The sequence below is a fragment of the Arachis ipaensis genome, chromosome B3 (genome assembly GCF_059453495.1).
Source record: "Arachis ipaensis isolate K30076 ecotype BB chromosome B3, ASM5945349v1, whole genome shotgun sequence".
Taxonomy (NCBI): domain Eukaryota; kingdom Viridiplantae; phylum Streptophyta; class Magnoliopsida; order Fabales; family Fabaceae; genus Arachis; species Arachis ipaensis.
In genome coordinates this window covers 145599453-145623235 of record NC_142438.1, presented here as the reverse complement: position 1 = coordinate 145623235, position 23783 = coordinate 145599453, and the positions used below count along the sequence as shown (strand labels likewise).

General features: G+C 35.0%; 3 protein-coding genes and 1 pseudogene across 6 annotated transcripts; 2 read left to right on the top strand and 2 right to left on the bottom strand.

Annotated features, from left to right (window-relative positions):
* Positions 1-542: 542 nt before the first annotated feature.
* LOC148572718 (uncharacterized) lies at positions 543-3958 on the bottom strand (annotated as a pseudogene).
* Positions 3959-5959: 2001 nt separating this feature from the next.
* LOC107632084 (2-oxoglutarate (2OG) and Fe(II)-dependent oxygenase superfamily protein) lies at positions 5960-10126 on the top strand. 4 transcript variants are annotated; one of them, XR_015907264.1, is made up of 9 exons: positions 5972-6165; positions 6231-6357; positions 6424-6499; positions 6593-6665; positions 6744-6839; positions 7009-7059; positions 7536-7898; positions 8262-8819; positions 9282-10126. XR_015907264.1 is itself a non-coding variant. In XM_016335722.3 (8 exons), the coding sequence occupies exons 1-8, from the start codon at positions 6037-6039 to the stop codon at positions 8586-8588; spliced, it is 1242 nt and encodes a 413-aa protein (XP_016191208.1). In that variant the 5' UTR covers positions 5960-6036; the 3' UTR covers positions 8589-9003. The 4 variants fall into 4 exon arrangements, 2 of the variants coding, with proteins under 2 accessions (XP_016191208.1, XP_088364536.1); XM_016335722.3 differs by lacking the exon at positions 9282-10126 and having other exon boundaries at positions 5960-6165; positions 8262-9003; XR_015907263.1 differs by having other exon boundaries at positions 5969-6165; positions 6231-6499.
* On the bottom strand, positions 8714-12988 carry LOC107632086 (purple acid phosphatase 8). Its single transcript, XM_016335723.3, has 7 exons — positions 12625-12988; positions 10117-10273; positions 9899-10006; positions 9697-9824; positions 9495-9623; positions 9352-9419; positions 8714-9265 (listed from the first exon to the last, which is right to left on the bottom strand). The coding sequence occupies exons 1-7, from the start codon at positions 12847-12849 to the stop codon at positions 9046-9048; spliced, it is 1035 nt and encodes a 344-aa protein (XP_016191209.1). The 5' UTR covers positions 12850-12988; the 3' UTR covers positions 8714-9045.
* A 1975-nt stretch (positions 12989-14963) lies between these two features.
* Positions 14964-16403, top strand: LOC107634017 (uncharacterized). Its single transcript, XM_016337599.1, has 3 exons — positions 14964-15122; positions 15959-16134; positions 16205-16403. The coding sequence occupies exons 1-3, from the start codon at positions 14964-14966 to the stop codon at positions 16401-16403; spliced, it is 534 nt and encodes a 177-aa protein (XP_016193085.1).
* The last annotated feature ends 7380 nt before the right edge of the window (positions 16404-23783 follow it).

Below are 23783 nucleotides of genomic sequence, written 5' to 3'. Positions count from 1 at the left end.
TTTTGCAGGTCTTGCGGCCGGTTTAGCAGTTGATTCAGTTAACTACACAAAAGACATACAAGAAAGAAAAACCCAAATTCATCAGCCATTACCAAAGAACCTAAACCTTTTTTAGAGTTGTTAGTGAAGAATGAATAAAAAAGCTAAGTGAAAAATTATTATTAAACTTTTTGAGTCTTCTGGTTCAGAACAATTTGGCTGTGACAGATCATTCTCTGAAGCTTGACTAGTTGGAACAGCAGTACTTGTCGCAAGGATATTATTTGTAGCAGTAGCAGTAGCTGTACCAGTAGCAGTAGCAGTAGCAGTAGCTGTGGATGTAGTAGCAGTGGCAGTGACATCTGAGGTTGCAACAATAGTAGCGGTTGCAGTGGCCTGAGTAGTAGCATTCTTAGGATCTTTAGCAGCTTCGGCAGCCTTTGCAGCTGCAGCAACATCAGCTGTAGCTTGAGCAGCATCAAAAGCCCTCTTATTTTTACACCCTCTCTTGGCATGACCCTTTTGCAGACAATACTTGCAGGTGAATTGTCTTAACTGTCTTTTCATGGTTGAACTTGGCTTAAATTTTTTGTTAGAACTGGTGCCTTCATCTGTATCCTTCCTCCTCTTTGTTTGAAGGTTTCCGGCTTTCTCTTGATTGGTGGGGCCGATGGCATGTTAGACTGACTTTGTTCCCAGAAAGGTTGGCCAAGTAGAAGATTAATGTCGTACTTGTATGTTTCTTTGTAAGACTCTATGGTTATCAATTTGTGGTAAAATTTCTCTAGGTGCTTGTTCACTCTAGCAAGTGCTACACAATCATGAACGCATGGAATCCCTACAAATTATCATTGCAAGACATTAAAAAATACAACATTGTATAAGACAACATTAATATGCAACAAATCATGAAACGTTTGATAAAGTGGGTTGGAAAATTAATAACCCGTCGACATCCAAAATTGGTAGGTACACAGTCTTTTTTCCAAGTCAACCACATGGTTGGTAGGGTTCCCATGAACCTAAAACTTCTCATAGCCAGTATCTCCAGCCCAGATAGCATGCCAGTTTTTGGACTCCTTCCTTACCTTCTCAAGCCTACTGTTAATTACTGGTGGTAACAACTCCAAATGGCTATCCAATTTTACCTTGTTCTTAGCTATAGTCCTCATGACGAACATCCTCACCTCTTCTAGAAGATAAATTATTGGCTTTCCCCTTACTTCCTTGATCTTTTAATTGAATACCTCACATGCATTGTTGCAAATGGAGTCCAGTTTCGGGTTGTGTCTGAACTGTAACCTCATCCATGCCTCTCTAGGCCACTTGTTAAGATATGCCCATGCATCCTCGTTCAGCCTCTTGATCCTATCTATGTATTCCTTGTGAAGCTAAAATGTTGAATTTAGTTCTCTTGAATTACAATAACTTAGAGATATTAACATTAAGCAGAATTGGATTTTGCATAACCATAAAATAAGGACCAAGCAGAACACATATAATAAGACTAACTAGCTAAGAGACACTTTAACTTTTGACACACTTTGAATCACAGTATCAATACCTTAAACTCTTGAAAGGTAGTTGCTCGTGTGCACTCTCATAGTAAACCCCTCAACTCCAAGTCCTTCCACTGCTTGTTAAAATTTCGTCATAAATACCACACACAGAAACGGTGACCCGCGTCAGGCATCACCTCTTTCACAGCAGGTGGTAATCCCTAAAGACAACATAGATCATGTTATAGACGTACATATATTCAACAACAATAATCATTCACCATATTAGACCCTTACTTTATGAATCGTTCACCATAATAGTCCCTAAGTTTAATAATCATTCACCGTAATAGTTCCTAACTTTACACCACGTTCACCATAATAGTACTTGTAGTTAAGCAGCGTATATCTAAATTAAACCATTCAGTGTCTATCTAAATTAAACCATTTAGCAAGTATTATAGTTTATAGTAATCATTCACTGTTCTACCAATGATGTTCCAATAAAGTGCAACAAATAAGAACACAGTTTACACTATATATATCTAAGATCAGAGAGGTGATGATAGACAAATAGAGTACTACCTTTTGCATATCAGAGATGAAGTTTCATCCATGAGTCTTGTAGTCTCCAAGATCTTCATGTAGCAACTCTAGGAACCACTTTCAGTTTTTCTTGTTCTCCACTTCCACAATTAGCATCTTGTCCAACAGAAGATAGAATTTGCCCCCTGAATACAGTCTTCAAGAAGGCATCATCAGGTCTAATTAATGGACGACAACCAGCCCTGAAACCATCCTTGCACCCACTCAAACAGATGTACATCCTCTAAAAAATTACGTCACCATTAGATAGTGGCTTTGTGCATATCTGAACTGTGGAGCCAGGATTGGTCTTCAACAGTCTCACCATAATCTCTCACCATGGCATATTGTTCCTTTGCATCCCCATAAACTACATTCCTAGCATCAGAGAGTGCACGCAATATTGAATTCCTATTAAGTGACAAATCATATTTCGTATTGAAAAATGTTGTAGCCTTGCTGTTCCTGAAATTGGGATATTTTCTTAACTTTTTTTACCAACTTACCTGCAACCCAGTTTCTATTTGCTGCCCTGTTCCTATCCTCCCCTGGACAGGTGTGATAATTCAGGAATGCCTTAACTTGCCAACAACTATCCTCGTGGTCCCTCGAAGCGTAACTACCCACTTGCATTCATTCACCTTACATACTGCCCTTACCCTTTTGCTACCGTTCTTCCTGAACCTCATCCGTCTTCCTTCTTGTATACTAAACTCCCTCACTGCCTCTTTGAAATCCCACTTAGTGTTGAACTTCATGATTACTTCAAAATGCAATTCTCTGAACCTAGCACCATGCCTAAACACGGGAAAAACTTCCTTCAAATCGTCCTCTACATCTAGCTCATCCTCTGAATTCAGTGGGGTTTTCATCTCCAAAGAGTACCATGAATTTGCACTATCCGAATCTAAACCCGGATCATAGGCATCATAATTATCAGTTCTGCCACCACCAACAAATTCAATATTAACATCTTCATCGGAAATGTCCTGCACAAATGCATCATCATCAACACAAACCTTAGCCTTCCTTTTTTCCTTTCCACTCTCCTGCTAAACCTTCTTTCTCGCATTGTATTTTCTTACTTTTTTCTTGGACAAAGGGATTTTGTCTCCAATGCCCGATTCACCTGAACTATCTTCCAGCGATACGGGCTTATACGCCTCGTCCTCAGCACTCTTATAGCTGTCATGAGAGTTTGAGTCAGAGGATAGCATTACATCATCACCTCCATCTACCTTTGTTTTTGAAAAAGCTTTCCATGAAGCCTTGGGGTCGAAGATCTCAAACAGTATCTCCTGGTCTTTGTCACTTTGTCTTATGTGGGTGTGGGTTTGGGAACTGTCTTAGGCTTAGGCTTCAGTTTCAAATTGAAATTGATCTTCCTTGGTACTGTTTCTTTAGCTTAGGGAGTATTGGTTACTATGCTCAAACTCAACGGAGGTTGCTTCTCGGTAGTAGTTTTCAGAAAAGGGTTTGGCACAGTCGTAGCATTTGACTTTGCTTGCTCTCTAAAATTTCTCACTTGGTCATCAAGGTGCACAACAACATCCTGCCCTTGTAGTATCTCAGGTTCTGAAATTTCATGTTCGATGTAGAAATCAATAACACAGTTATTTTTTCTACCATGAGAACACATCTCTCTCAGCTCATTATCAGAGTTTAAATGCCTAACCCCACTTCCAGGCTCCTTCCTGGCACTTGCTACCAAACTTCCTTCATCCCCTCACACCCTAACTCTTTGAAGTAGTTTCTCAGATAGAATACATCCAACCTGTCCACATCAAGATCACCTAAACAGTGCTTATTGTCAAGATAATATGTCCACCTTCCATCATTATCATTCTTAAAATTTTTCCATGATGAAACATTATATCTAACACTTCGGCGTCCATCTGAAACATAACAAAAGAAGAAAATAATTTAAAACGCATGCAACCCAAAATCAATAAATAACAAACATACACTGCACAATCAGAGATAGTCCCTGTTCTATTCAAAAGAAACAGAACATCCAGTAGTAGTTCAAACATACCAACAACAAAAACCCTAACAACATATCATTTCCAACAAAATCTTAATGCAAATGATAAGGCAAACTTAAACAACCTCTCGTCGGAAGAATGAAAAATGAGCCAAAAAAAATTTTTTGAAAAAAAAAACTGACCATCAAGATAGCTTAAACGGTTTTTCATGCTTTGCTTCAATGACTTCCCACGAAACTTCCTCCAACTCTAGCGCAACAAATGGTAGAAATCAGCAATCAAGCAGCAGTGCCTTAAGCTATCGCCATTGTCTCCAGCTATGGAGGAAGAGAGTAAGTGTTGAAATTATGAAGAAATTAGGAAGAAGATGTATCAAGTGACCAACCCTTCACCCAAGCAACCATTTCATTCTACTGGGAGCAAAACGGCAACGTTTTTGTTTCAAAACGTTTCACCCATGAAAATGCGTCGTTTAGTAGATTCTAGGTGGCAGTGGCTGTGCCACATCAGCAAACTCGTTGCTTACTTACGCCGGAATTCGAGTGAAGGACCAGTATATAGTCCGGAGCGCAATGTCGAGGATAAAAATAGTACAATTAGAATCTCAAGAACTAAATTGGTGCACGAGCCGAATTTGGAGGGGACCACTATAAAGATTTAGTCGTCTATGTTGAATGAAATATCTCCATCTTTATTAAAAATAAATATATTAAAATATATCTTAATGTACATACAACTAAAAAAAAATAATCTTTTCACACTAATATTTTAAATAAAAGATTTGGTTCAAGAATATTATAAAGACAATGGTTAAAAATAAAAAATAAAAAATCAACATCTTTTATATATGTTTTTTTATCAAAGATAAGAAGTCTCGAATCCGAAACTTCTTAAGTGAGTATGGAGAAACTATACTATTTGAACTATAACTCATTGATAACGATTTCTATACATTAAAATTACTCTTAATTGATATTTTTATAAGATTTTTTTTATAATATCCTTTAAGTATGATCCTTACAATTTGTTAGACACCCCAATTTTTATATTACTAATATATATTTACAAAAAATTAAAATAAGAAAATTTATAAATAAAAACAGAAATAATGATCATTAAATTTATAATGTTATTATATTTTATTAATCTAATTTAAAAATAATGACATCTTTAATCCTCATGAAACTTGGCTTCCGAAAAAAGTGATTTGTCTGGCATTAACTTTAGAAAAGAAGCTTAAGAATATTTTTGAATTACAAAGTATGTCGTTTTTCTCTGCTCTAAATGGTTTTTGGAATCTCCCATCCATTGGTACTTTTAAGATTAATTGTGATACTAGTTATCTTGATTCGGGTGATAGTGTTTGTTTTGCTTGTGTTATTAAAGATTGTAATGGGAGTTGGCAAATGGGGTATTTGGAAATGATTAAGAGTAATAGTATTCTTCAAGGGGAATTATTTGCTATTTGGAGAGGATATCTCTTAGCCTGGGATGTAGGTCAATGAGATGTTATTTGTGAGACAGATTGTGTGGAAGCGTTTAATCTTGTTACTAATCACTAAGATGGTTTTGAGTTTATTGATCCATTGGTACTCAAAATAAGAGATATCATGCATTGAAATTGGTGTGTTGACTTTCGTTTGATTATGAGAGATGCAAATACGGTGGTAGACACTATGGCAAAGATGGCAATGAAGTTACAACATTTTCATGTAAAGCTTCCTTTACCTTGGGAGGAGTTTAATAGTAGTTTTAAACGGAATTGTCCCTCTATTTAAGCAGTTTCTTTGTTTTGTTTTTTTTTATTTAGTTTATTTTAGTCACAAAAAAAAATATTTTAAAAATAATTAAATTTTCATTTTTTTATTTTATCGATTTAATTTAGAGAAATTTGTTCCTTTTGGGGTTCCCACTTTCGATAGCGAGGCTGACGTCATAAACCATGAAAGCCAAGAGCGACAAGATTAAAGTGGAAGAAGCATCAGAAAATGGATGAGATTCAGAAACAGAAACGGGAAACTGAAAAGAAAGTAGGATTAGGAATGCGTGAGGTTTGCTGTGATTCGCAACACCCTCGTGTGATGGTCCCCAACTTCCTCTCCCCTGAAGAATGCAAGGTTAGGTTCCCTTTTCAGATTCTCTTGTTCGCTTCTTCCCTTCCCTTGATTTATTCCATTGTCAGGAGCTGGAATTCATACACAAGAGTAGCAGCACTGTTGGCTATAGACCCAATGTCTTCTCAACCACTCTCTCCCATCTTGTTGCCACCAACGCTTCCCACTTCCTCATTCCCTTCATTCCCATCCGAGGTACTCTCTTTCTTTATCATCTTTCCCTCCATCAAAATTTCCAACCTCAATCAAATTTCTTCACAGAAAGGTTGAAAGACAAGCTAGAGGAGTTTTTCAACTGTCAATACGAGCTCTTTGTTGAATTCACCGCTCTAATCAGGTTACTACTCTATCTTAAGGACCATCAATTGCTTGTTGGTTGTTGCTTCTTTTACAATCTTTTACCTTATTTTATTTATGAATCATCAAACAGCTGGAGCAGAGGTGCAAGTATTGGGTGGCATAGTGATGATAACAGACCCTACCTCAAACAGCGGCACTTTGCAGTCAGGATTCCACTTTCCACTACTCTCTTTTATTAAATTTTATTTAATACTGTTGCTGACAACTTTTGTTCATCAAAGGTGGTGTGCTATTTAAATAATTATGGCAAGGATTTCAATGGTGGACTTTTTCGTTTCCAGGATGGCCAGCCAATGTCAATTATGCCAATGGCTGGAGTGAGTTTATACTCTTTCACTACTACCACTTGTGTTTTTCTTTTCTGGTCAAATGGTTTCTACTGCTAAATAAGGAATGATTTCTCAAAATTTCGTTATTGAAATGATTCAATGTAGGAGGAAATGTTTCGCTTTTTAATTTATGTTACCCTTTTTTATCTTTTAACAGGATGTTCTGATGTATACTGCTGACCAGCGTAACATTCATTCTGTTGATGAGGTATATTCAATTGTGCTCCTTTCTTGCATGCCCTTACTTACTTGGCCGTGTACATAATCAGCTGTTTTATTTCGATTTAAATCTCCTTCTCCCGGACTCTGTTTCCTCAGAAGAAAAGGGATAGAAGAGAAAACAGGAAATCATAACTGTCATCTTTGATAGTTACCTGACGGGCAACCATATTAATTCTCGAAAAGAGTACTTACTTTAGGGTACCATTCTAAAGATTCCAGAATTATTTTTAGCGTTTTGATTCCTATCTTTAATATATATTAGTTTCATCAATAAGTTAGAGTCAATGAAGTCCAATGTGGTAATTAGATAAAGTAAAAGTTGTTTTAGATTCTATAACAGATGAAGAGAAAATAATGAGTGGGTAAAATCAGGATTAAAAAAGAGTAGGAACTAAGAAGTTTGTAGTTATCTAAATTATTGGCCGTCTTAAATCTTTGTTTTGTGATATTTTTCATTGACAGATAACTGATGGAGAAAGACTAACGCTTACTTTATGGTTCACTCGTGATGGTTCCCATGATGAGGATGTGAAGCTTGTTTATCTCCTTTCACAACACCTATTACATAAGGACATGGCTGCATCGTATCTTCCTCTGCCTGCATCCTTTGATATGTATTGTTTTTCGCAGGATCAAGCTTCCAATGACCAGTTCGGTTTTAATATATGTTGGGCCAGACTTCATATTCTTGGATATGGCATTTCTATATCCGAAGACGGTGCCTGTGACTCAGATGTATCTGAATTACTGGTGAAGCCAGTCCAGTTAGTAAGAGGAGATGAGTTGTTAGACCATGAATTTGTCAATATTTTGCAGGCACTTCAGGTATTTATAAGAATCCTTTTGGTAGATTTATTCATTTATTAATGAAAAAAGGAATTTATTAAGAAAAAGAGATGATGATTACAAAGAGAGAAGAAAGAAACCTATCAGTTTATTCAAAGTCTGGCCGTTCATCAATGCAGGAAATTCATGCAATTTGATTTACAGAGAGAATACTTTACATCAACTAGTGCTTTCTGCATTTTTATTAAAATAGAATTAACAAGTTTTGGTTTTTTGAACTAAAATATAGTCCTCATTTTTCACTAACCTCATTTACTACAGTTGTTTATGCATTGCTGATTTCATGTAATTTATTGTGGAAACATTTTGGCAACTACTGACTGAAGTCCTTCTGCCAAACAGGTCGTCCATTTCTATTGTTGGCAAGGATCTGCCTTAAAGACCAAGGCATTGAATGTGCACACGAACGTGCTAAAACTTTCAGATAAGGACAAGGAGAGAATCAACTATCTGAAGTCTGTACTTTTGAATGATGAAGATTTGGTATTGAAGGTTTTTGGGAGTATGCCTTTGGAAGAAAATGGAGGCATTTGCTTTGACTGGACAGGAATTGTGGCTGCAATTGCTGCTTGGGAAGATTATGTGACGAAGTTAAGTAAACAAATTCATTTAGAGTTGCCTTATTGGAGAATGCATGAATCTATATATACGGTGCAACTTGATGAGTAGTATACATGATCAACCAATCCAGGAAAATGTAGCACCTAAACGTTGTGCCTGGGCCTTGGAATTAGAAAAAGACAATGATGAAAAAAGTGGAAGATAGTTTATGAAGCCTTGTTTGATAGCATTCCGAGTTAATATGCTTTTGCGGAATTTTATAACGAAGTTTCTTAAAGAGAGATGAGGAATTATACTCAAGTTTATCCGCGAAATTTTCATAGTATTAAAATATTACAGGTACAAGATGGCAACTACTAGTAGTCTAGTACATATACTTTATGCCTTTGTTGATAGAATCCCGGTAGCTCTGGTTTTGGCTGTAATATTATACCTACTGCAAGCTCATTAAGACTATTTTCAAATTCATTTCTCTTATTTTGTTTTACAGATAGTGAACCAGTGCAACAAACTTTCAGCCAAAGTGATCCCTGTCCTAATGTGTTTTTGCATGCTTTTAGCTTATTTATATTGAGGCTGCATGGTTAAGCTTTTTGGATAAGCTCCACGTATGCAAAACCTTGCCATAAATATCATAGAACACTATATCTGCTTTGCTTTCAGTGATTTGCAAAGTCATGAATCCTTGTCCATCATAATATAACTTCAATTCCTCTTGGTTCCATGGCTTGATATCACCCTTCCATGCCTTTGATCCACCTCCGCTTGTTAGAAAGTGAATTCCACTGCATATTTTTGCAGGTCATATAAGCTTTGATTTCACAACACTGGTGGCATTCTAACTAACTATTTGCAAGTATGTTATGCTTACCTCTCTGCATCAACTATGTGCTCCAAGCAATGGTCATGTCCATTTATGTATGCATCAACATTTCTTGCCTGGACCAACAATGAAGAAATTGGTTAGAACAATAACTAAGTAGGCATTGGCAAAATATGATTTTCATTTGTTACCTTTAGGATGGGAAGGAGTTGCTGCTCAACCTCTACAGTATTACCATGATGCCCAGCACTCTTGATAGTATGATGACCCACCACTATCTTCCATTTTGCCTTGGATTGCCCCAATGCAAAATCAACATCCTGCAAGAAGAAAGGATTACAAGAGTTATCAAACCATAACCTGTCTGGACATATATGCATGATAGTAATCAACCTCCAAGAGTCCTGAAAGGTAAGCTTCACGAGGAAGCACGCCACTCCAGTCATAGGTATGGTCTTCTGGGTCCGTAAAGTAATCATCGCGAAATGGAGTTGTGTCCACAAAGAAGAATTCCACAGTACCTGATAAATATGAAAAATGTGTCATATACATGTTCATTTTAGTTTCAGATTTTGGTTGTTGGTGAATAGTATACCTGCATCAAGAATGAAAGATCTCATGCAAACCCATCTGCTATCTTTTTGTGTTAGAATGGGGCTCAGTTGTGCCTCAACATCACCTCTGTAATCATGGTTCCCCAAAACTGCCACATTTCAAGGGGAAAACAAGCTTGGTTAACAGCTAGTACTAGACTACTAGTGTTTTCACTTTTCAAATGATGTTGATGAATGGTTGATTAGGTTAATTGATTACCATTGTACCATATCTTTTGCAAGCTTGGGGCAGTGTAGATATTGACAAATGAATCGTAGAATGCTGGATCATCAACTCCTGTTAGGCCATCATCGTAAAAGTTGTCGCCCGTCGATATAACAAAATCTATGTTTTGCTTCTCTCCCACATCTCCCATCTATCAAATTCGTAGTCCAAAATGAGTTACTAGCTCTCTGCTACAACATTAATAAAGAAACCTTTTTTTTATTTGCACCTACAATATTTTGTTAGTGTTAGTGCAGATGAATTTTGCACTGACAATATATTGTTTTGATGGGTTCATGGGTACTAAAACAATAGCATTAATCATAATGAAATTATTATGCAATGTTCTTAAGTATATAAAAGGAATGTTTCTTTTTCCTTTTGAAAAAAACTATTATGCATAATTAATATGTAGAATGAATGAATTGAGATCGATTTATCATGGCTTGGAGGGGATGAAGTAAATAAATATGTTGTATTTTGGTAATTCATGAAGACGAACTCCAATTGAGATGATCCATCTGAAAATTATATTGGAATTGTGCTTTTTCCTATGTTCTTTATCATCTGTACTTATAGTAGCTACATTTTTACGATGAGTAAAGTATCGTTTTTGTCACCAACGTTTGGGATAAGTTCCAAAGTTGTCCTTAACATTTCAATAGGAATCCGTTAACAGAATTGACAGCGGGACAAAATTGAGACGATTTTGAAACTATAGGGATTTAAATATGACGAAAACGTTAGAAAAAAAATAATACATAAAAATAAATTTTAATTTAATTTTATCTTTCAATAATATTAATTTTTTACTGTACATAGTATTCAATTATTTTTTAATTACATCTAAATAAATTACACTTAATCACATTACTTTTATTTTAAATAAATTTATATTTTTATAATTTTAAAGAATTGATACATTAGAAACAAAAAGTATAATTTATATTTTATTGTATATATATTATTTTTTTCTTTTCTACAAGTTTATATACTAGTCGTTCTACAAATATTTCATGATAACTAAAAATCTTTAAGAGTAAAATTATAAAAAAATTAATTAATTTAAAATGAAAGTAATATGATTAAGTGTAATTTATTTAGATGTGATTAAAAAATAATTGAATACTATGTATAGTAAAAAATTGATATTATTGAAGGATAAAATTAAAATTTATTTCTATGTATCATTTTTGTCCCTAATGTTTCAAAATCGTCTCAATTTTGTTTCACCGTCAATTTTGTTAACGGATCCCTAACGGCAGGACAATATTGAGTCAGTTTTGAAATGTTAGACACTTAAATAGGAGGATTGAAATATTATGGACAACTTTAAACTTACTCCAAATGTTGGGAACAAAAACAACAATTTACCTTTTTATGATTTATTGGAATAATGCTACAAAAAGATTAAGCAGGCAAGGTGCATGTTCAGCCAAATCATACGGTTATTGTGCATGTGGTTTTACAGAAACCAGTTGTGTGGCTGTGGCATGATTCATATTAGTTGGTGTAGGTCTACTCTATATTATTAAATGATTGACGTGTTTTCAATGGTAAATACAAATAGTGATTGATTGATATGCTAAGAATATGCCTGGAATATGCTATACCCAAAAGGAGCCTAAGCCTTTTCTTTTTCTGGGAGCTTTCAGTTCGCACGCAATTAAGAATTAACTACTACACTTATACAATTAACAAAATCAAGCAGTTTCATAGCAGTTTATTGTAAAATTATTTTTCTTGGAATAAACTAGCAATATAATTTGAATTTAAAATTTCTTACCTACTATCTAAATTTTATTATCTTTTATAAAGTATATGGTAGTTGTACACTTGTAGGTAACTAGTTATCTTCATTAGAACCAAAAAAAAAAAAAAATCTTTTTTATAATGACTTGGTAGGAATAATCTCTTCATATTTGTGTGGTTAGTAATATTAAATTAGTCTTCTCGACATTATCATCTATCGGCCCCCAAAAAGAGACTTAAAAACGCCTCTCTCATATTCGTTATAACTTATAATAATTAAAAACTAAAAAAAATAGTAAACCTCACGTTTCTTGAAAAATGTGTCCCAACAATATTTTTTATTCTAAAAACTAAAATCCATACCTTGGGACAGCATGATAGCCAACCAACTCAATTAGAACTGCCTCTTGGACCTATTAGCTCAGCCTATTCTGGACTGTATGTGGCAGCAGTGAAAACTAAATCTAAAAATTCTGAGAATTCATCAATGCCTCAATGGCAATGACCAATGAGCTTATGTATGTTTCCAAAAATATTGAAGTGCTTTTTAATGATTTTAACTATTGATCTTAATTGTATGTATTATAATAAATATTAGCGGTCAAGATCATTAAAATTATAATATTTTAGAACACTTGAAAATGTTCAATTATTATTATTTTTTTTACATGTTCGTATGGTTGTACACATGAGGATTAAGATTTATACTAATTTGTGCACATGATAAGATATAGAGAGTAGCTAATTAACCTGATAAGCGACCAAGGACTGGTTATAGGTTCCTTTTCTTCCCCAGTCTCCGACCACCAGAATGTTCAGAGGTTGATCTGCTTTTGTTGGAGTGTGTTTCAGCTTCTGAAGCTCTGCTATGGAAGGACTTGTTCCCAACAACAATAACACCACCATAACAGGGAGCAACACGCGTTGTTTTAAACACCAAGCCATGTTTTTAATAAGAACCTGCAACTCAAACATTCAGAGAGGGAGAGAGCTTTTTAGAGAGAGAAATTATTGGAAGTTTTGTGAGACAAGTTAGTTATCTATATATATAGTGACAGTTTTTGTATAACATACCGTATTTACTTTATTCGAGAGAGTAGAGACAATCGCTCACGAAAAGGATTACGTATAAGATTCGTTTATCATCCATCGAATCTTTGGATCCACGGTATGCCTTTCATTATAGCAACTCATAATATAATATAATAATGATAAAAGTTCAAATATGTTCTTGGTGGACTAATTTTTTAAAAAAATTTAAAATTAATTCAATAATAATTTTACAAAAATAACTTTTCATATAAGTAAATTATTAGATTTGTCCTTAACTTTTTCAAAATTTAGTTGCAAAAGTTATATATATTTGATACAAATTAAAAATTTAAAAAAATTAAAATAAAATAAAATTTAAGAATATTTTTAAAATTTTTAATAAATTTTAAAGACAAAAAATACATTTTATCTTAATATAATATATTCTTTTTTTGAGTTGGAAGAGAGATAAGGAAATAAGATATTTTTGGATTAACTTTATTACAAAAATGATCTCCACGTATTTAATTTAATGATAATATTAAAAAAATAAAAAAATAAAAAATTATTTTATTTAATATTCATTAATTATTTTAACAACCAACCATTAATAAATATTAAATACAATAAATTTTAACTATTTTTTATTATAAAATATTTTCGTTAATTTAATTATACTAGTTAATAGACCACTTATACCGAGAGAGGTAATATATTATGTAACTTTTATTATGCTTTATATATCAGTAAAATAGTAGGACCTATCACTATTCTATTTCAATGGTAGATGGTTGTTTTTCATGTATATGTAGCATTATTGGTGAGAATTTATTTATTTATTTTTCTTTTCTTTTTTTTCTTTTTTGTTTATAGAGTAGTGAGCTGATGAGAAGTAGATATAGAGGTTAAAGAAATAAAGATCTTTGTCTGGTATCCTATATTGGTGAAAATATGATACAAAGAAACAAACGAATGGAGTTTCGGTGAAATTTCGGTTTGAGACTTTCTACTTAATTTAAGAAATGACAAATAGAAAAGGAAACCTGTCCGCGTGTGTGTGGGGAGGGTGGGAACTGGGAATTCCATAAGTGTAGATTAAACAATTATTGAACGAGAACCATAACGAAAATTTGGTATTACCAAAGCTTTTCTTTAGTGGGACATTATTGTAGATATCCACCCATTAACTTTTCAAGGTTTAAACAACCTGCTAGCTAGCACCGCTCATGAATCATGTTTGTAACTACTTTTATATTAAAAATAAGATATTTGTATTATTTTTTATTTCTTAATTATTTATTTTTAATATAAAAATAAAAAAAGATAATTTACTTAAATAAAATAATTGGAGTTTATATTTACGTAATGCAAAAATTCAAAACTAATTACATGTGTATTCTATTACAACTCTATATAAATCGTGAAATTCTTATCACTTTTTACAAATATATATAAATCGTAGAATTCTTATTATGATTTATGAACAAACAAGTATACACACATAAACCGTGAAATCTCTACCACGGTTTATGAAGAACTAAGTTTGTACATAAACCGTCCTACTACAACCACGATTTATTAAGAGTTATGGCTCTATATATATTAACTGAAGCCAATTATTTAGAAGAGTGTCATTTTTACAATGGCTAGTGAGGAGGAGAATTTCTTAGTGCTAGTGTATTGTTCTGGAAAAATTCATAAAAGCAAAAGAAAGGGTGTAAAATTCACAGACTAAGAACCCTTGAGTGTATTTATCAGTTCATCGAATACCTTTTCAGATCTAAAAATCAATATATTTCAGAAGCTTGGGGTATTTGGGACCAAGTGGGTGAAGAAGTTATTTTATAAGATTCCTATCGTAGTTGTGTCAACCGGTATAAAGTATGATACTTTGTGATAGGGTCTGATAAAGATCTGCAAGTTCTGTTTCATTGTCATAGAAGTTTTTTGGAGTTCAGAATACACGAGCTGTATGCAAAGTTGGAGGACGGTGTCTACAGTTCTGGGGCATCAGCTCCGAATCCTCAGTCGATTGCCTTGGGAGTGCTTCCAGTTCAATGGTTGTGGTTGCACCAGCTCATCTGTTCATTGCATCTCCATCCTTTGGGGTTGATTTGAACCGTACGGATGAAGATGATTATGTAGCATTGGAAAACCGTTCGTTTCGGCAGTTGGCAGTTGAGATGGCTAGTTCTCCTGTCATGATTTCTGATTGTGTAGGGTTGGGTGAACATGATTGAGTTGAGAATGCAATGCGAGAGGATGATTCAGATGAGGATCCTATCGACATAGTTGGGGACAATGATGAGGATACAAGGAGCAACCCATGTACACAACATGACCCATCAAGTTCCAGTACACAGCAATATCCTCCGCACTTTTTAACCCTAAACTTGGAGGCTATGGGGCAATAGCCGGACGCAGATGCTATCTTCGGAGGGGGGGTTAAGGATTGCGTCATGGATCCGCTCCTATAGAATTTTAGATTGGCAACCATTCAAGAATAAAGAGAAAAATGTGTTGAGTGTGAAGGATTATAGCATCCGTCAAGGTGTTGAGTACAGGGTGTTAGAGTAAGATCATCTTAAGTACCATGAAAAATGCAAGGAATTCGGCAAAGGTTGCACATGATTGATTCGCATCTCATTTTATGCATGAAAGGGTACCTAGGAGGTTAGAATGTATAATGGTCCACACACTTGCTTAGCTACCTCGATTTCGAGTGATCACTGACAGCTTGATTACCACGTCATTTGTGCGAGGATCTTTTCTGTTGGTTAGAGCGGATGCTACGGTTACGATAAAGCTGTTGTAAGAAGCAACAAAGGTAACTTATGGATTCAGGCCTACTTACAGGAAGGTTTGAATGGCAAAGCAGAAGGCAATTGTACAAATATATAGAGATTGAGAAGAGTCCTATAGCGAGTTTCCATGTTGGATGCCTGGGGTCCAGTCCACCATGGCCGGCACTGTTGCAGTATTGAAGACTTCTCTGATTAGAGTTGGGGATCAGGTTGATGAATCTACAGTGTACTTTCATCGTCTTTTCTAGACATTTTCTCTTTGCATTGAGGCCTTTCGACATTGCAAGCCCCTCGTGAGCATTGACGATACCCACTTATATGGCAAATATGGAGGTACTTTGCTGCTGGCTATAGCGCAAGATGGAAACTCGAACATCTTGTCGGCAGCATTCACACTTGTGGAGGGAGAAAATGTGGAGTCATGGTCTTATTTTTTTGTCCAACCTACGACAGCATGTGATGCTACAAGAGGGTATTCTTGTTATCTCTAACAGGCATAACTGCATCAAGACTGTCCTGAAGGCCCTTGATAGTAGTTGGCTACCTCCGCGTACTTATCAAGCATTCTACATTCATCATGTGGCGGCAAATTTTTTGCTGAGCTTCAGAGGTCAAGACGCAAAAAGGCTACTATTGAATGCTGCATATGAGAAGACCGAGGTGAAGTTTGACTATTGGTTTGATATTATGTAGACTGAGAATCCGGATATGTGTGATTGGGCCAACCGAATGAAATATGACAAGTGGATCCAACATTAGGATAGTGGGATACGGTTTGGCAACATGACCACCAATATCAGTGAATGTGTTAATTCTATATTAAAGGGCACAAGCATCAGTCTAAGTATATCATGATCCTCAATGTCGATACCCATGGTAGTGGTAGCAAAATCAATAAAGACCTGAGTGCCGACATCCTCGAACACCTGAGAGCTGGTACTAATAGTGAAATTGCCGCCATCGATCCCAGTCCCAATATCTCCAACACCCACACCCTCAGTATGACCTCCTTGGTCTGCACCAGTGGAGCTACCACTGTCTCCAACCTGTCCACTAACACCTCTCTCCCCATATCGTCTAGCTCTACCTTGACAAACACGATGATCGCCATTGCCTCCCCCGTGATCACCGCCTTCATCCTCATTCATCATGTCATTTAGCCATCGCCACTTCTGATCAGAGGCAAATGTACCAACACGTCGCCACCACTCAACACGCCTGTTATCAGGCACGTCCAGTGCACTTTAGCAGGTGCCTGAGATGACCCTCTGCGATGAGCTTCCTCTAAGATGTCCACTAGCCTAGGATCATCAAACATGGCCTCCAGAGACAAAACACTGTAGGCCACCCAATGCAACCAGTCAAGGTACTATGCCGATGGACCTGGATCAGTAACTCTCTGGATCTGAAGGACGGAATAAACCCTGTTGTTTCAATGTAGATGCCATGTCTAATAATAAGTGGGGAACCATCGATCTCCACCCTTACCATCCTTCGCATAGAGCCAGTCTATGTTCAAAGCTGAATGAGGGAGAAGCTGTACGCCGCCGAGCTGCGGTACCACTCTATCAACTTGATGCCATTCTATCACGGCAAAATATATCAAGCTCGTGACCGCCCTCCATAACCTACGGTGCTCCTCTGTTAGTATCTCCGGATGAACCACAACTACCACCTTAGCAACAGAATAAGATTCCCACAAATATTGTAAAGGGCAAGCTAAGCTTCGTAAACACCATAAAAAGATGCATGACGTCAACTGTGAATCCAACATAAAGCAACATCTAAACAACTTACGTCTCGATCATGAAATCTGTAAAAAAAAAAAAAGACGTATCAATACCACTCTTTGCTCTCTGGTATCGAAGGTTGGTAGATATGTCGCCCACCTACAATCTTCGTTGTAAGCATTGTATAAAAAAGGATAGTACATTAAAATAAATATGTATAACACATAAAACATTAAATGATACCTGGAGACTAGTGAAAATCCAAATATGTCAAAACCACTCGGGCTCAGCATGGAAAACTGCCAAAAAATCCAGGACTGTAGTAGATGAAGTGGTTCGGCCAAGTTAATAATATTTCTATTGGCCACTCGACTCATACATCTATACAACTAGGCCAGTGCATCTGAGTCGCTGCTGTATTTGCCCAACTCGTCAAGCCTCACCAAAAACAGCAACCATTGAAGATGAACTCGGTTCCCATTCTTGTCATCGAAAAATTGAGTGGATAGTAAAATCATAATGTAAGCACGTACATATATACGCACTGTCTCCTCACTAGTATCAGCTGGGAGCACCCGAAACCTTTCATGGAACCATGTGAAATGGATCGTCATCTGCTTGACTATATTCGGTGGCAGTAGCTCGTCAAATAACTCCTGCAACCACTCTCGCAATGGTCTTCTGTTGGGAATGAACTGGTCAAAGTCAGTGAGGCACCCACTAACAGCTTCCCTATTAACGGCAAACCCCAATACGCCATGTCTTACAACGTGATGATGCATTCTTCGAAAGACATGTGAAAGATGTACGTCTTAGGACACCACCTTTTAATGAATGCGCTCAGCAGAGGCTCATCTACCCAAAACCAATAACTGTTCAGTCTAGCCAAGTGATACAAACCAGCGATTTTCAAATAAGGTCTGATCCAATCATGTAGAGGCATATTCTGTTGCCTCTTAACACTATAAATACACCTAGTCGGCTACATTATGCAAAAACAAAATAATTTGGTTCTAATCAAATTTTAACAGATAAGTCTATAAATTTTTTATTATTTATAAATTAAATAACTGATAGATAAAAGTTTAACACAGTAATAAACTAAAAAATTAATTTGATACTAATCAAATTTTAACATACAAATTATTACCCTATAAATTATTTATAAATTAAATAAGTCACAGATAAAAGTCTAACACCTAAATTAACAAAAAAAATAATTCGGTACTAATCAAATTTTAACATATAAATCAATTAACGCCTATTTAATTTTTTATAAATTAAATAATTCAAAGAAAAAAGACTAAGACATGAGTTAACAAAAAAATTAACATGGTACCAATCAAATTTTAACATATAACTCACATTTTCAAATTATTTATAAAAATACCCTAACCATACAACAAAGTGACATGAGATATGAACAGAACAACAAACAACTAACACCTAAAGAGAACAACATATAAAGAACTAACATCTTCATTGATGTTTCCAGCTATATGAGTAACGTCGTTCAATTGGTACAAATGATCTTGTTTTTTCATAACCACACCCTGCCAAAATATCGTTGTCACCGGATTCTCTCTCAACTCCTTTCAATTCCAACTACTCACACTCTCAAGAATGCAATATGTCCTTTGGTCTCATAGTTTATGTACAAACTTAGCTCCTTATAAACCGTAGTATGTGTAAATCATCCTCTTCATAAACTGTGATAGGAGTTCTACGATTTATGTGTATACTTACTTGTTCATAAACAGTAGTAGAGATTCTACGATTTATGTGTATTTGTAAAAAGTGTTAGAGATTTCCCGATTTATATAGATTTGTAATATATAGATTTGTAATAAGACATATAAAATTAATTTTAAAATGTTGCATTTATATAAATATAAACTCTAATTATTTTATTTAAGTAGTTTGTCTAATAAAAAATATGAAAAATATAAAAAAAAACTATACACAAAAATAATCTGTATAATATTTTTCTAATCCTTTTATATATAAATGGTGCACATTATACATTGCACGTAACTAGTTTATTTACTCTATTGTACACGGATATTTGGGTAATTTCTAAATATTTAGATATACTTGGTTTGAAACAGAAGGGTGTCAAGTGTGAAGTAATTTACAACAACATTATTGCCAACAAAATACATGTTCAGTATATTTTTGGTATTTTAGAGTTAAGAAATAAAAGGATAATTTTGTCAAGTTTAAAGATATGAATATTAGAAGAATTATATGATATTGGTCTTGTGTAACACTTTATCACACAGAACTTTACGCTTAAGTTTGTAAATTAAAAGTGGTGAAGTATTATGATCTCTAAAAGACAAAATATGTACTTATGTATAATTGAAGAATAGTTTTAGCTAGGAGCCTTAAACAAAGGATAAACAAAATAAACAAAGACCGCGTCGCACTCGAAACGTGAAGAATATAAAGCGAGATAACGGAAAGCAGAGGAAACAATATATATATATATACACACACACACACACTTAGATAAAGAGGTCCAACAACCTCTAAAAGGGACAAAAATATAAGTTTATACAAAGTGGAGAGTACTATATACTAATATATAAAAAAATGCAAAACACAATTATCCCCCAAAAGTAGTTCTTCGCTCCCAAAGATTCTCTAGCACGCTCAGCATGGTGCTTCACGTCCTGCATCTGAAAAATAACAGAATATGTATGGAATGAGAACCGGGGGTTTTCAGTATGGTAACATTGCCTAAATAGTTAAGATATAAGGTTTCGGGAAGCCAGAGACATTCCTAAACTCGAACAACCCATATCAAAATCCTAAAGTTCTCCCTAAACCAAAAATAGGGTGACTAATAAATGCACACTCAAACCAATATAAATGCACACTCAAACAATTCATACAAGTGCATACGATGCATGTCTACCCTATGACTGATGAGTCTCATTTGTCGGTTATACAACCAAACCCGATATGTCTGGTAGTGAACCCTGGACAGGAACACCATAACATAGAGCAAGTGGGACAAGATCACAACCCTTGCATCTTACCTACGTAATCCGGAGCAAGGGGGACAACCTCACCCTTGCCTCTTACCCAAGCGGTGTTATAATTCTCAACCTGGAGCAAGTGGACCACGCCACTGCCTCTTACCCAGTGTCTCGAACCTTTACCCGGAGCAAGTGGACAATGCCACTACATCTTATCCGGAATCTCAACTTATACCTGGAACAAGTAGACAATGTCACTACATCTTACGCGGTGGTATATCTCAATTAGATTCAATTTTCTTATCAAGTTCATCCTCCATCTTGTTGCATTTCATTCATAATCATAATCATCATCATTTATCAGTATCATAATCATACTCATCATACCTCAATTCATCATCAATCATCTCTCAAAATCTCAACATTCATAAATATATTTATTCACATAATTCTCATCCTCATCATCATCTCGCAAACCATGCATCATCCCTACCTCTTCTACCCTCTATTTCACCGATTTTAGACCCATAACAAGATTTAAAAGGTTAGAGAAATGATTGAAAACACAAAAATTTTATTTCAGCCAAAACAAGGTGTCGCATACGCGAACTTCTTCCGCGTACGTAAGCATGTCAAAACACCAAAGTCGTGTACACAGTCCTCTTCTACATACGCGAGGGTGTGGACAGAGTCCAATACCCGCGTATACATGACTTTACCGCGTACGCATGCATATCAATATTCCCAAAAAAGCATTTAAGTTTAGAAATCAATTTTTTCACACCAACTTCAAATGTGCATAACTTTTTTATTAAAAATCATTTTCAGTTCATTCTTTGAACTTTATAAACTTCTCGGACCCAATTCTTATTCAAGATAAGTTTCACAAGATTTGAGAGTCCAGAAGCCAAGTTATAACCCGACGAAGTTGGTCAAAATCAATTTTGTACCAAAATCCTCCATTTCCAAAATCCTCAATCAAATTTCAAATTTAACTATACCAATTCCATACTAAATACTCCTACACTATAACAAATACTCCTCAATTACTTTTCAATCATTCTAACATCTAAACCATTCAATTCCCAATTTATTCATTTCAACAACTTCCAACAATTACCCTCTCCGCAATAATCACACCAAATATATACAATTCCAATCCATCACAATCATTATACATCAATATAACATTCACAAGCTCATATCCAACCTTCATTCAATTAGTCACATATTGCCCATAATTCCATCAACCAAAACATGCAATTCAATCCTCATCAACACCAATGTAAATATCATTCAATACTCATCAATAATCATCATCATTCAATATCATAACAACACTCCTTCATATACAACCTCATTCCACATTCTACATCATCCTATTCATTCAATCAATTAATTCATGCAATTCAACCTATCAAAAGACTACTAATCTAATGTTCACACAACGTTATATATTAACTACAAGAAACTGAAACTATACCTTGGCCGATTTCTCCCAAAGCTTAAAACATCACCGAAAACCTCTTTTTGACAAGCTTCCAAGTTTTCAATTTGCCAATTTAGCTAGTTCCAGCCAACAAAGCTCCAATTCAAGCGCTCAAGTTCACCAATTTAACTCCAATTCACATGTATTCAATGTAAATTTTACACAATTTACCAAAATTACACTGGGATTCCACTAATTCATCAATTTACAAGAGTTTAGTAATTTTCTACCTTACTCATGGATGCTTGGGGTACAACTCGATAATTACCCAATGCTAGATTATACCTAAACCATCAAAATCATGAACATCTCTCAATACCCGTAACTAAAACGCGAAATCAGAATGGAAAAAGGAATTGGGCAAGAAATTCAAAGTGGCTTACCATTTTGTTCATATAGAATTGAAGAGATCAATGAGATGAACGCGTGGCCACAAACGGTGTGACGATCGGAGCTCCGGATTGAAAGTTATGGATAAATGAAGTTTTGAGTGATTTGGGGATTTAGGTTTTGTTCCCCTTCCCCTTTTTTTAGCATGAATGCCACAATTCAAGGGAAGGTGTGGCTGAGTTAATGTTATATATGTTGGGCCTTGAACCCAATATGGGTCCGGTTCAACCGATTTGATTTGTTGGCCTAATTTCGGACTAAAATCTTTAAAATTAATGTTTTAATTCGTATTTTAATTACTTTTACTTCTTCAAATTATGAAATTTAATTTACAGAATTTTACATCTTGAACATCAAGAAGACCAAGAGTTCGTTGAGAATGAATTTGTCAAAGTCAGTGAGGCACCCACTAACAACCTCCCTATCAACAGAAAACTCCAACTGATACGCCATGTCTTGCAGCATGATGGTACATTCTCCGAAGGGTATGTGGAAGGTGTGCATATTAGGACGCCACCTCTCAATGAATGCGCTCAGCAGATGCTCATCCACTCAGAACTAATGACTGTTCAATCTAACCAAGTGATACAAACTCGCGGTTTTCAAAAAAGGTCTGATCCGGTCATATAGAGGTATATTCTGTTGCCTCCAAACACTACAAATACACCTAATCGGCTGGATCATGCAAAAAAATAATTTAGTTCTAATCAAATTTTAACGGATAAATCAGTAAACTCTTTATTATTTATAAATTAAATAACTCATAAATAAAAGTCTAACACAGTAATAAACTAAAAAATTAATTCGATACTAATCAAATTTTAACATACAAATCACTACCCTATAAATTATTTATAAATTAAATAAGTCATAGATAAAAGTCTAACACATAAATTAAAAAAAAATTAATTCATTACTAATCAAAATTTATCATATAAATTAACTACCGCATATTTATTTTTCTATAAATCATATAATTAAAAAAATACTAACACATAAGTTAAAAAAATTAACATGGTACTAATCAAATTTTAACATATAACTCACTAACATCTTCAAATTATTTATAAAAATATCCTAACCACACATCAAACTGACATATGATATAAATAGAACAACATATGAACTAACCTCTTCATTGATGCTTCTAGCCACGTGAGCAGCGCCGTTCAAACAGTATAAACGATCTTTGTTTTTCATAACTCCACCTGCCAGAGTATTGTTGTTGTCGGATTCTCTAGCAAATCCTCTCAATTTCAACTACTCACATATTCAAAAATGCAACCGTTGTTTGGTCGGTTTACATACAAACTTAGCTCCTCATAAACTGTAGTATGTGTAAATCCTCCTCTTCATAAATCCTAGTAGGAATTGCACAATTTATGTGTATACTTGTTTGTTCATAAACCGTTTATGTGTATTTGTAGAAAATGATAAAGATTTTACGATTTATATAGAGTTATAATAGGACACACATAAA